We start from the raw sequence: 14,036 nt of genomic DNA on the forward strand, positions 1-14,036 counted from the left end.
AGCTGAATTGGGTAGGATCCAGTGTCTGAAGGTTTCCAATGTCATTGTTTATGAGTTCCATGATGATACACTCCTTAGCTTTGCAGACCAGGCTAGTCAGGCTTATAGGGTGATAGTTTCTGGGGTCTGTTGTGGCCCTCCCATTGCTGTACGCTATTCCTTGGGTACATATCCTGTGGTAAGGCTGAGCTTGAACAGTGACTTAATGTGAGGGTTAAGTTCATCTTGTAGCTTGTGTAAGACGCATCCCGGGACACCGTCCGGTCCCATTGATGCTGTGTTTTTTGCTTTGGAGAGGGCACCTCTTACCTGTTCATCTGTGATGTCTGGGAGGCTACACTCTGTTGGGATGGAGATTTGCTCTTTTGGGAGGGATGGGGGGGGGGGGGGAATTTGCACTGAACCTGTCTGCCAGGATGTTGGCAATGTCTGTGGGTTCAGTGTATTTTTTGTCATTTTGCACTAACTCGGAGCATATCTGGGAGCTGCCACCCAGGTTCCTGACATAACTAAAGAAGGCCTTGTGATTGTCCTTAGTATCTTGTGCAATTTTTCTTTTGAAGCTGGCCTTAGATGATTTTATGAGTGATCGTAGCTTCTTGCTAGTACTGATCAGAGATGCCTTCCCTTTTTGGGATTTTGCTCTATCATGTAGTAGCTTCCTCTTTTGACTAACATGAACCATAAATTCAAACTTTATTTTTCACTTAAATTGTACCTTTACATTTTACATTTCTCTCAGCAAAGAATGCTCTGAACTCTCAAGACTAATTGCTTGCAATTTTCAAGATCGTAGCTTCTTGCTAGTACTGATCAGAGATGCCTTCCCTTTTTGGGATTTTGCTCTATCATGTAGTAGCTTCCTCTTTTGACTAACATGTTTCCAAAGTAGTAAAAAATTAATTCTATGTCACCCAACGTAAGAGCATGGCATCCAGGACCAAGGAAGTCATAGTGCCACTTTATTCATCGCTTCATTGAGTATTATGTCTCCTTTGGCATGTAGCTGACCAGAGATAAGCAAAAGTTGGAATGCCTACAAAGGTTCTTTACCAGGGGAATCCAGGGTATAAACACATTGTCCTGTATGGATCACCTTAAAGCCCTATCTCTATAGTCTGATCTATGCTAGGCATACAAGGCATCCTTGGATCCATCTCTGATAGATCTTTTGTACATATGCAAAATGAACAGCATCAGAACCACTAGATCCAATGATTTAAATTTTGCTTGTGACATAAATAAGACATGTTGGTAAGACAGATATGTGTCTCATAAAATCTCCATGCACTGAAACATGTTCCCATTCCATGTGAGTCAAGTGTAACCTTGACCAATGGAAGAGAAATTGGAAATTCACCCTGGGTCTGGCCCCCATTTTATAATAGACCGTCAGACAGAAATTCCCAATCAAACATGCCCCCACATAACCTCTATAAACTTTCTAAATAACATACCCCCTCCTAATAAATGTCCATGATACATAGAGACACAATTGGGATAGATTGCACAGCTATTCTCATAAAGGCATTGGTAGTCATTAGCCTAGTATATAACTATGAAAATTGAACCATAAATTCAAACTTTATTTTTCACTTAAATTGTACCTTTACATTTTACATTTCTCTCAGCAAAGAATGCTCTGAACTCTCAAGACTAATTGCTTGCAAATTTCAAGATGGCCACACACTGATCAACAGCTTAATTTTATATTTCCCAGTGTGAAAAATATAACTGAGAAATGGGAGCTAGGAATTCTGCCAGCTTGAGTACAATTTAATTACTGGCTACTAAGTACACTGGATGACAGGAAAGAAGAAATTTTGGAGATCCTGAAAGAAATCCAACTAGAATAGGTGAAGAGAAAATACTGGTTGGGAAGAATCCTACAGCTGATCAGAAAAAAGCAGTTAAAGCTTCAGCTGTGGTACAAGATATGGCTTTCAGTCCTTTACAGGAAAAATAAATCAAATGTACTCTAAATCAAATGTACTCAGACAGTATATTAACTCAAATAACAAAAGGTTAGAAAATATAAGAAGCCTTAAGTAATTATTCAGATGAACTGATAAAACTGCAAATGTAAGAGGTTGAAATGAAAAAAAAGGCTGGCTGATTATGAGACTTCTGAAGAAAGAGCTGTTTCAAGAAATGTTAGAGTTAGAAAACAGAGCAGCATGAGGAGAAAATCTAAGATTTTCTGCTGAACCAGAGAAACAGGAAGGAACAGACTGTATTAATTTATGAAAACATAAATAAGCAAACAGACTGGTATTCCACAGCAAAACTTGCTAATTAAAAGGGCACATACAGTACATGTTACAAACTTCACCATGACAAAGCAGCCAAGACCTGTATTAGTAAAGATGTAATCATATCAACAGAAAGATTTGATCCTTATAGAACTGGCAGAAGGGAAAAGTATTAAAAAATCTGAAAAAGCAGAGTGTTTGTGGAAAATGATTATTCACTGTACACCGGGTAGAAGAGAAACAAATTTATCCCAGTAATCAGGGAATGTCAAAAGGCAGGTGAGATCCAAGTTGCTGTATCCAGCTATCTTCAGAATATCTTTTTCCTGGAGGAGGAAATACATTATTTAATGTAGAACACACTAAGGAGGAAATACAAAAGTTTATCCAACAAAGAGTAAGCTTTCAAACAGAAGGGGATTCTGCTTCTCATTCTTCTGAAAACAAAGCTCAAAGAGGGACCTTGGCAGTGAAACCTTTTATAGTGTTCCAAAGGAAAATGATTGAACTACCAAAAAAAGCACAGGAGTACCTTGGACTTTAACCAGAGTCTGGTGTTGGGAGATAGAGATAAACAGGAAGAAGACTAGCAACACTGAAATTAATGAATAAATGTAGGGTTGTAAACCATCAATCACATTTGTGAAATGTGGCTTTGCGAGAAAAAGGGGCTAAGAAAGACTGGACTTTTGTTGACTTTGTTAAACTTGTGGGTGGACTGCAAAGCATATATCCCACTTTATGTCAATAAAGATTAGAAGGACACTAGATGGAAAAAAAGTAATTGTAAGTAAAACAATTTTTGTTCTTAATTATATTTGTATAAACAATTTCACGACATAAATGGCATGTTCTATAGTAAAGCAGTTTTGCATAGAATGTAGTCAGGGGTATTTTTAATGTGGGGGTGGGGGAGTATTTCAGTGATTGTTGTATGTGATAAAAATATTAAAATAAAATGTACTTTTTAGTTGTAATAAGTATAGGCTTTACAATGTAGTAACAGAATACAGGCTGGTCAAAAGCAAGTTTGAGTTAATATGCTGTGAATTTGAGCTGCTGGGGGTGAGGTGGGGTGTAAAGGTGCACTGATTATATATTATGTAGAGTTGAGATGTTTTCTCTTATTTTTGCAAAGTTGAAAGCCTTGAATAATGCCCTTGGCTTAATCTATAAATAGGTGTATTTAAAATCAAGTAGGCTTAAAAATAAGACAAAAATGATAAATACCATGAGAAGTGCTAAGTGTCTTGCATATGCAATGATATTAGCTTGCTTTTCTCCATTATAAATTTTCTTTAGGAGTTAAGTCTGCAGCTGAAAGAGTTGTACATTCTCTTCTGTGCTGAGTAAAACTGGCAAAGATTCCTTCATTCATCTGCAGAGTAGTTAGCTGTATTTTGTCATTGCTGACTATGTTTTCATGGAGCTGAGCTGCCTGCAGGTACAAGCAATTAATCTTGAGAGTTCTGAGCATTCTTTGTTGAGGAAATGCAAAATTTAAAAGGGGAGTGAGGAATAAAATTTGAAATTATTGGAAGTGAATAAGAAATAGCAGCTTCCCTAGCAGCCTTAATACTTTAATGCATTCAACAGAACAGTGTACAATTTAATTTTATTTAAAGATAGCCAGTACACTTTTTCTTATAGCAAAAAGTTAATGTTTCCTAAAATCATACAAGCTATTTTTCACATTTGGGAGAGGAATAGGAATAAGAAAAGAACCTAAACCAATCAGTGTAAGTAGTTGCACATACTGTAATAAGAGCTTTGGAATGAATAACCTTAATTTTAGCTAAGGTAGTGCCTGTATGTGCAGCTGTTACTTTAGGGCACTTGTTCCGATCTGTACAGTAAAACTTCATTTTTTTGAAGCTGCGCATAGTTTTGTGTGTTTGTTTCAAGGTGATAGGTTATTAGGGTGTTCTGAAAATATATGCAGATCATCCTGCCAAACCTTAGTGTATGCATGTAACACAAAAGCTGGAAATACACATTAAAAAAAACTGTCATGTATAACAGGTGCAAACCATAGCTTCTTATTATAATGGCTACACTATCTGTATATTCTTGCAGCATAAATGGCCTTCCAGGTATGGAGAACAAGAAAAGAGTTTTGAATTATATTAAGAAATGCAGAGTGCAAATAGCAATGCTGCAGAAGACACATTTAGAATAAAATAAGCATGTGAATTTGATGAAGGAAGGATTTCAGGATGTATATTCAGCAGAATATCATGGAGAAATGAAAAGGAGAGTAATTATACTAATTGCTAGAGGACCTCCAATAATTACAGCAGAGAGAAAAAAGATAATAATGACAGATTTGTGATAGTAAGGGGCTATTGGCAAGGGAGGATGATTGTACTAGCATGCATTTATATTCCACTATTATGGAGCTTAAGAACATTTTGAAAGACATAATCAGTTTTCAGCAGGGAATATTACTTATAGGTGGGGACTTGAATTTGTTTTGTAACAGTAAGAATGTATCCAGGGGACCTGAAGGGAAAATATAATAAAACCACATAGATTTCTGAAGAAAGTTAGGAAAATATTTGGATTGGAAAATGGGAATTCAGTAGCAGGAACTCAGAGAGAATTTACAAATTATTCCATGAGGTGTAATAACTGGGTTAGACTACACAGAAATTGTATTGAACAGGAACATTTGCATTTATCTGAAAGCTTTGACAGACATCCAATAACTATTTCAGAATATGCACCCATAAAAACAAAGATAAAAATTCCGGGTAATGAAATAAGAATGAGACACTGGAGCTTTCTCACCTACCTTATAAAAAGAGAGAGATTTGTGGAATGTGTAGTGGAAATTATTCAAGAGTTATTAGGGAAGCTAGAAATTTCTACAAAAGTTATAACTTCTGTAGATATTTCTAGCTTCCCTAATGAGTGGAATAAAATGAAAATAGAGTTTAAAAAAGGGTGGAAATAAAAGATAAGAATATGTGGTTAAGAAGCAATACAAATTATTTAGAGGGGCTGACAAAGGTTAAAATACTGCAGAATAAATGAAATCTCATTGAACAAGAAGAGGTGAAACTGATAAAGAGAAAATAAAGGAGTATCTGGATAATATGTATGAGTTTAGAAAGACTGATTTTAAGCAACTACTTTTTGGTAACTGCAAACCACAAAAACTTTTAGCGCAATGACTGAGGCAACAGAAAGTAGAATTGATTGCTGCCAAACATAGGGAACCTGTAACAAGAAAAATAACCAAAGATCCTGTGGTGGGATTAGAGATATTTTTGAACTTTTATGAAAATATGTATAAAACAGAGAAATATGAAAATTAAGAAAGAGAGCAAATGTAAGAATTTTTTGAAAAACTTAAATATGTCAAGGTTAGAAGAAGATGAAGCTCAACAATTAACAGTTAACAGAGTAGGAGAAAAGATAAAAACAGTGATATGCAATCAATCTGTAGGAAGTCTCTAGGAACAGATGGCATTCTGTGGAAGTTTGGAAGTTAGGAGGGAATAATGTGATAAAGATCCGGAAGGTTTTGTTTAACAGTATTTTAAAAGGAAGGGGACCACCAACATCTTGGAAGAAAGCTGTAGTGGCTATAATACCTAAGCTTGGTAAAGACCTATCAGGTCCAGCTTCATATAGTCCCACTTCAATTTTAAACCATGATTATGAAGTATTTAATTCTATAATAACTAAATGAATGACAAAGTTATTGCCAAAATTGATAGATGTAGATCAATGAGGTTTTGGAAGGCAAACATTTGACAACATAAATAGAACAATCCAGAGGGAAGCAGAATGTAAGAAAATACTGCTGTTATTGTTCTGGTTTAATGCAAAGAAAGCTTTCAACAGAGTAAGTTAGAATTTTATGAGTAAAAGCATTTGCATTCCATGATACAATAATAAGGTCAAGTAGGAGGATATATGAAGGATTGGAGGCAAGAATTAAAGTGAAAGGGTTCCTCTCTGATAAGTTGTGATTGAAAAGAAGAGCAGGCAGGGGTGTCTTCTTTCCTCTTTTAGAACAATTGGCAAAGGAAATCAATGACTCAGAAAATCAAGAATATAATTTGTATGGTAATCAAGAAAAGATGGCTTTATTTGCAAATGATATTTTATTGTACCTGATAAATCCAGAAAAGGACATCTCAGTATATTGGAACATTTTGAGACAGTTTCAAGGATATACAATTAATGAAGATAAAACAAAGGCTATAGCCATAAATTATGTGCACACACATGAATTGGTTCAGCAATACCCATATTTATGGGGACATGATAAGATAAGGCATTTAGAAGTATGGATTAAAAAAATGTCTGTTATGGCAGCTAAGTATATGTTGGAATAGACTAAACAAAAGATAATACAAACCGAGAAACTGGATGCATGTTATTTATGGACATGGATAGTAATATACAAGCAGAGAAAATGTCTTTAGCCACTTTAGTTTTATATACAAGTCAGGCATATTTTTATCAAACAGAGGAGAAATTGTGTACAATAATTCAGAAAAGGTTGAAGTAATTTATCTGGGAGGTGAAGAGGGCAAGTGTTAAGTTGGATAAGATGATCCTTCCAGTAGAACAAGGTGGTTTAGAATTACCTGATTTGAAGGGATATTTTAGAGCTACATAATTAAGGCTCATATACATAACACATGCAGACAGTTATAATTCAAAGTGGAAAGGGATGATGATGAAGTGTGGGGTTCAAGATATAAGGAGAGAGCAGGGCTTTGGACGCAAACCTTTAAGGAGAATAATAATAACCACACAGAATATTATATTCATAAAGTAGCAGAATGTATTCTAAGAACTAAACCAACATGAGAATTGAGAAAGGGAATTTTGTTGAGAGGGATTACTAAAAGTAGGATTATGAGGAATAGACAAGAGGGGGTTGGAATTTACTGAAGGAAACTGGAAAATAACCCGAGGTATTGGGGGCAAATAACTAGAAAGGGAAAGGTAACAGAATGGGATGAGGCCAAGAAGACATTTGGAATTCAGACCAGAGACTCCGTTCCCTCCCAGGGACTGATCTCAGAGTACAGGCAAAGAGAAAGGGATAAGGGAATACTAAGTGAAAGACTTGCTCTGGTAGAGTTTTAATGAATCTAGAACAGAAGCTGCTGTTAAATAGGGATAATTAGTTGAGCGTATAACATATTGTAGGATAACTATAAGAATCAATCAGAGGAGGTTAGAAAAGATTGGGAAGTGAGATTGGGTAAATAATTTATAAGGGAACAATGGGAGGGAGTGCACATGTAAGGCTCTCTAGTATGCAACAAAGTCCAGAAGATTTAGGATTTTTGCTTGTATATGTTTGCATAGGTATTTTATCCCCTAAGCAGACTTCAAAGAATAGGTAGATGACAAATGATGATGGTGTGCTGGGGAAGAATATGATTGATGCTTTATAATCTCCCATTTATTCACTCATTTCAGTGTTGCTGATCTTTTTCCTCTTCACCTCCATCTCCCATCAATGGACTCTGTTTCATGCCCAAGATACTCTTGATTCTTCTCATCAACTCCTGTGCTTTTTTCTGCGTCTCAAGAATTTTACTTTGGAATATTGGAAACAATTTCACTGGCAAAATCACTCTATGGACTTACTGTCAGAAGAATAAGAAAGAGACTCTTCTTCTGCTTGCTGGCTGACTTTTTGTTGGATAAACTTTTTATCTCCTCCTTAGCCTGTTCTGCATCGAAAAATGCCTATGATCCTCCAGGAAAAATATATTGAAGATGGCTAGATACAACAGTTTAAATCTCACTCCTGCCTCTCGACATTCTCTGATTGCAGGGATGAATTTGCTTCTCTTCTGTTGTACAGTGAGTAATCATTTTATACAAACACTGCTATTTCCAATTCATAATACTTTGTTCCTCTGCCACAGTTTTGCCAGGATTAACTCTTTTTGCTGATATGATTGCATCTTCACTAATGCATATCTTACCTGCTTTCTCATGGCCAGGTTTGGTACATACACTTGATGTTCCCTTTCAATTGACAAAGGCTGCTGTGAAACATCAGTCCAGTTGCTTATTTGTGTTTTCATAATACAGCCTTTTCCTTCCAGTTTCTTGTGTACACCAGAAAATCTTATGTTTTTTTCTAAAAATCTATGTCTTCTAACTGTGCTATTTTTTGAAACAGCTCATCTTGAAAAGCATCATACTCAGCCAGCTGTTTCTTCATTTCAGCCTCTGATTTTTGCAGTTTTATCAGTAAGTCTGGATAGCTAGTGAAAGCTTCTTCTATTTTTTCAGCCTTTTGTTATTTGAGTTGATATATATTTCTTCAATGTTTCATTTATTTTAATTATTTCTGTGCACATTTGATTTATTTTTTTCCTCCAAATTACTGGAAGCCATCTCTTGAAAGAACACTGAAGCTCAAACTGCTTTTTACGGAACAACTGCAAAATCCTTCCCAGATGGTGTTTTCTGTTTACATTTACTGTCTGATTTTCTTTCAGTTTTTCCAAATTTATTCTTTGCTGACATCCAGGCAGTGTATTTACTAGCTAGTAACTGAATTTTACCCCCCAAAAAAACAGTTTCAGAGCTATTGATCAGTGTACAGTCATTTTGAAAGTCTTTCTTTTCATAAATGTATCCATTTTATAGTTTACTTATCTTCTGTTTGAGTTTTAGTATGCTTATTGTGTATAACTTCATCCGTTAACACCTACTCATTTTACTTTTAATTTTGTATTTAGATTTTTATTTTAGTGTTTTCCTGTTGTGTTTTAACTTTCATAATTTGGTTTTATGTTTATTTAATTAGAGGTACAAGGACGTTTAAATAAATCTAAAGCTGAAGACAGACTGCTTCATTGCCAAGACATCTACACAGTCTCATGGACAACTGAAATAAAAGTTCAATAGTAAAAACATAAGAAAAATGTGTTACCAGATCCAAACAGGATTCTTATTCCTGTACGTTTCCACTAAAGAAATGCACCTTTAACAACTGATAGGTCTGTCACCTTCCCGGCTATTGATGGGGAGGAGAATGAGACCAGTTACCAATATCCTCAACCTTATTTCATCCTGATATGATTGTTAATGCTTAAGAGTCATGGAAAGTTGTACAGGAGAAGGTGAAGTATGATCAAAAAGCTGGAGTGTTGCCTTTGGTGAATCCAGGTGAAATAGTCCAAATCCAGAATCTTAACAGCAATCCTTTATAAAACAAAAAGAAGCACTTGCTGTGGGAATCTCCACTATACAGCAAAAGTCCTGTGATGTCAGAAAAAAAAAATATTTATTATTTTTTTTATTAATTTATTTTATTTTCAGGAATGGGAAGTACTTGTATGTGTTGTACTTTAACTGGTGGCAAACTGCCAGTCACAGGCGGTGTTGCACAAAAAATGTCACACAGTATAACTACCTGGTCTGCTTCAGAGTGTAGTTGTAGTACTGTTTCTCACGGAAACTGCATTTCAATTGTTGTTCTGCTCACCAGTCCCACTAATGATTGTAACATTGATTACCTGATGTATCTGCATAAATGGCAGTAACAATCATTTAATTTCATAAGGACACAGAAAGCCTACTAGATGGAATGGTTATGTAACTTGTTATAACAGGAAAACCAGAGTTATTTTAGAATTTCACAAATTTTGAAGTAATGTATGTGAGTCATTGGCATATTTAGTCTATAATTTAGTCTGTAGTGTATACAGTACATTATTAAATTATATAATTAACATAAAGAAAGTATGCAAGCTTAAGAGAGTTGTAATGTACAGAGCAGTATGATTTCAGTATCCATAATAACTTGCATGAAGAATGTTATATAACTGTATTTTCCTTTACTTGATGAGTTATGAGTAAACATTAAGGCTGCAGCTAGTAGCCAAAAGACACAGGTGAACGAAGCAGTTAGGAGCCAACTGTACCAGAAGTCGTTCTAGAAAAGTGTATCCACAAAGGTAATTCCTTAACGCAAGTTTATTAACATGAATATTACAAGCGTTTTTGCTCCTGTACAAACAGGGGCTTCATCAGAGTAAAAATACAAAGTTAGCGCCAAAAATACCAGCTTTTAAAAGAAGGTGATGTCACCAACAACGTCACTTTCAATTTGAACCTTAAAAGTTATATACACACGCAAAATACAACAACCTAAGAAACATATGTAACAACCTAAAAGATGTGTGTATATATTCCTTACAATTACTACTTCCAAAAATAAAACTTGTTATAAAAAGTTTTACTGTTTGTTAAATAATTAAGGAATTAACAAACAACAAATGCCACAGTAAAACCTCGTCATTTTATGTAATATGTTACAGTGTATAATTGATATATATGGTAACAAACTAATCCAGGAAGGACCTTTTGTATTGTGTAGAAATGGGGCACTCCTAGGAAATTGAAAGGTCTACCATTAGTAGGCTAATCCATTCGATAGCCTCATTGTGTGGAATAGAGGTATAGAGATCGACTACATCTATTGTGAGAAAATTGCAGAACTGCAACATCTCTTGTATCTTAAAACTCAAGAGTTTCTTGAGCTGAGACATTTACTTGTTCACATTGTCAATATGTACACCACACTTTAACAGAGTGTCTCCCCTACACTTTTACATAGTGGGACAATAAACTGAGGCATTCACAGTATTGCTTTCATTCTATTAAAGTTTGCTAATGTGTTAGATAAATGTATAAGTTATATGGTCTTACAAAATATAAGAGGTATTGTTAGTAATGGCTAAGACAGTTTTTTTCACCTGTTCACAATATATTCCCCAATTTCCTAGGAGTGCCCCATTTCTACACAATACAAAAGGTCCTTCCTGGATTAGTTTGTTACCATATATATCAATTATACACTGTAACATATTACATAAAATGACGAGGTTTTACTGTGGCATTTGTTGTTTGTTAATTCCTTAATTATTTAACAAACAGTAAAACGTTTTATAACAAGTTTTATTTTTGGAAGTAGTAATTGTAAGGAATATATACACAAATCTTTTAGGTTGTTACATATGTTTCTTAGGTTGTTGTATTTTGCGTGTGTATATAACTTTTAAGGTTCAAATTGAAAGTGACATTGTTGGTGACATCACCTTCTTTTAAAAGCTGGTATTTTTGGCGCTAACTTTGTATTTTTACTCTGATGAAGCCCCTGTTTGTACAGGAGCGAAAACGCTTGTAATATTCATGTTAATAAACTTGCGTTAAGGAATTACCTTTGTGGATACACTTTTCTAGAACGACTTCTGGTACAGTTGGCTCCTAACTGCTTCGTTCACCTGTGTCTTTTGGCTACTTTTGTTTTTTTTAGTATTAAGGCTGCAGCTAAGTAAGCTCTAGTGTTACTCTCTGTCATTGTTGTCTTCCGCAGGAATGCAGTTACTGAATGTCCAGAAGTCCTGATAAGGCATTTATATGTTAATACTGTAAGAAATGTGCATGCTATTAAGTATTGCTAGAAGGTCAGCAATGAAATGCAGAGCTGCTCAAGCCACTCTGTATGCTCAGACAATAGCCAGATACTTTACTCCCCTCCCATTAACAAGCTTTACTCTCATACAGGAAATAACCATTCACTTTTCCTTCAAATTATTTCAGATTATTACACTGAGAAACAAGCATGCTTTTATCAGCAATAAATAACTAAAAATTATGATCTCTTCTGATGTAATATTTACAGTATATATTATTCATGCGATATCATACAATTATCCATATCATATACCCCATTTGTATAACTAACACAGTGAGCTGAAGGTGTTCTAGAATCCAAGCAGTGAACTGATGTCAGTAATGGTGGCATTCTAGAACTTGCTGGGTAAAGATAGTTCCAGGCCTAAAGATTTGTCTTAGAGTACACAAGCCAAGAAGTCTACACTATTTCATTGAAGCAAAACATTTTTGTGTGCATAGCTGGAACATTCACATAGCGGAAAATCATCAACAATATCTGGGTTTCAAAAGATCAGTGTGGAGTAGATTAGTGCCATGGATTGTGACATCTTCAATGAACTCAGACTAGACGGTAAACTCTGTGATGTGATTATCATTGTTGATGGACAAGAATTTAAAGCTCACAAGAATATCCTGTGTAGCTGCAGTGCTTACTTTAGGTGAGTTTTCATAAAATTGCAAATAATAAATTAAAATTTTAGAATGTTAGGGAAGCTGGAAGCAAAATAAAAAATAGAGAACACAAGTTAATTCTTGACAATAGTATTGTTTTGTTGTAGGTCCATTAACAAGAACTATGCAATACTGGCACTCTTCACCTCTAAATATTTAGTTTTATGAAATACTAAAATACCTTTATTAATATGCATCGGAAGTAAAATATCAGAAAGTGACTTTGCAAGCAAGCCTGCAGCAGATTTCTATTTTTTTTTGTTCTGTAGTTGCTGAATGTGTACATATATATATTAGAATGTAAACTGAGTTCTCTGAGTAACATTCTTTTATAAAGTTAAAAAAATAATGCTTATACAGAAAATTATTTGTACAACTGTATAAATTATGACTTTTATTCATCTTTTGCTGACATTTCTGCTCACTTTCACCACTAAACTATATGACAAAGATGTAATGCAATGCTCATTTGGCTAAAAGGACTGCAGAGGGGCAGACATCAGTAATACCCCCAACCAGCTGGTATAAAGAATGTTTTTAATTTCCTCACAGTTATAAATATTGTATGTAGCATAGAATGTAATAAAGAGCTTATTTAACATGTAAGCAACCAAATAAATAAAGCTCATAAAAGCAGCAGTTGGAATTCTGATCTGCAAGTAATATTAGGCATGACAGATACAGACAGAATTTTGTCAACAAAGAGAGATTACTGTTCCAAAGACTTCATACAAATCAGGAGTAGGGTTTAAGTAGAGTTTAGGTAGAAGTTTTAGGCAACTGTGAATTGTTACAGCTTTGTGCAGACTATGAATAAATATTTGCTCATTACGTACATTCTTTGGATAAAGGGTTTGTGCTTGTATTGGTTTATCTCAGCTAAGGTATACCTGATGGATCTTCCCCTTTTGTTTCATTTTTTTTATAGGTTCATAGGTTCATAGATAGGAACTAGGCTATTGGCCCTAGGGCCTATATAAGCCTAGCTAAAAGGTACCCTGGCTTTCGCCAACCAAGAAAATTATTTTTCTGTGCCCCTGTCGAGCAGAGCCACAGAGTTGATCCCCGGGGTGAATTTCCTATTTGCCATCCACATAACGCATACACTCAAGTCACTCCACAACAAGTACAAATATGACTCTGTCATTGTACATGTTGGAGTGAATGACTTGAGACGTATCTCCCTGGACTACATGAAAAGAGACATGGAAGAGCTCTCGGATCATGTGGCCCAGGCAGGTTTGACCCTAGCCCTGAGTAGCATCCTGCCTTCGCCCAGAATGATACCACAATATAAGGACATAATGATTGACTTCAACAATTGGCTAAGCTTCTGGTGTCATTCAAAGAGAATCCAGTATCTGTCTGCCTGGGACGACATGATTGACAGACCATGATGCTTTGCCAGAGATGGTCTGCACCTGTCGCCCCTATGATTCAGGTTACTGGCTAAGGCTCTTGCCACCCCTATAGTGCCTTTGTTAGGCAAAGTTCAAAGGACAAAACCACCACAGTAACAGGTACAAGCATGCAAAATCTGAAGGTAATGCTACTCAATGCTAGAAGTCTATACCTCAAAATGCACTCTCTCGAGGCACTCCTAAAAATGGAGAACATCGATATCAGTGCAGTAACTGAGACCTGGTTCAAGGCTCC

The 14,036-nt window shown here is 35.4% G+C and overlaps 1 protein-coding gene across 1 annotated transcript in view; it reads left to right on the forward strand.

Annotated features, from left to right (window-relative positions):
• The first annotated feature begins 4,497 nt into the window (after positions 1-4,497).
• The window catches only part of LOC122787993 (kelch-like protein 10), a 40,634-nt gene continuing 31,095 nt past the window's right edge, over positions 4,498-14,036 (forward strand). Inside the window, exons 1-2 of the mRNA XM_044054920.1 lie at positions 4,498-4,509; positions 12,234-12,367. Coding sequence (XP_043910855.1) covers positions 4,498-4,509; positions 12,234-12,367 — 146 coding nt within the window. The remainder of the gene's footprint in view (positions 4,510-12,233; positions 12,368-14,036) is intronic.

Source organism: Protopterus annectens, chromosome 13.part0 (assembly GCF_019279795.1).
Source record: "Protopterus annectens isolate FY-2018-M chromosome 13.part0, PAN1.0, whole genome shotgun sequence".
Taxonomy (NCBI): Eukaryota; Metazoa; Chordata; order Ceratodontiformes; family Protopteridae; genus Protopterus; species Protopterus annectens.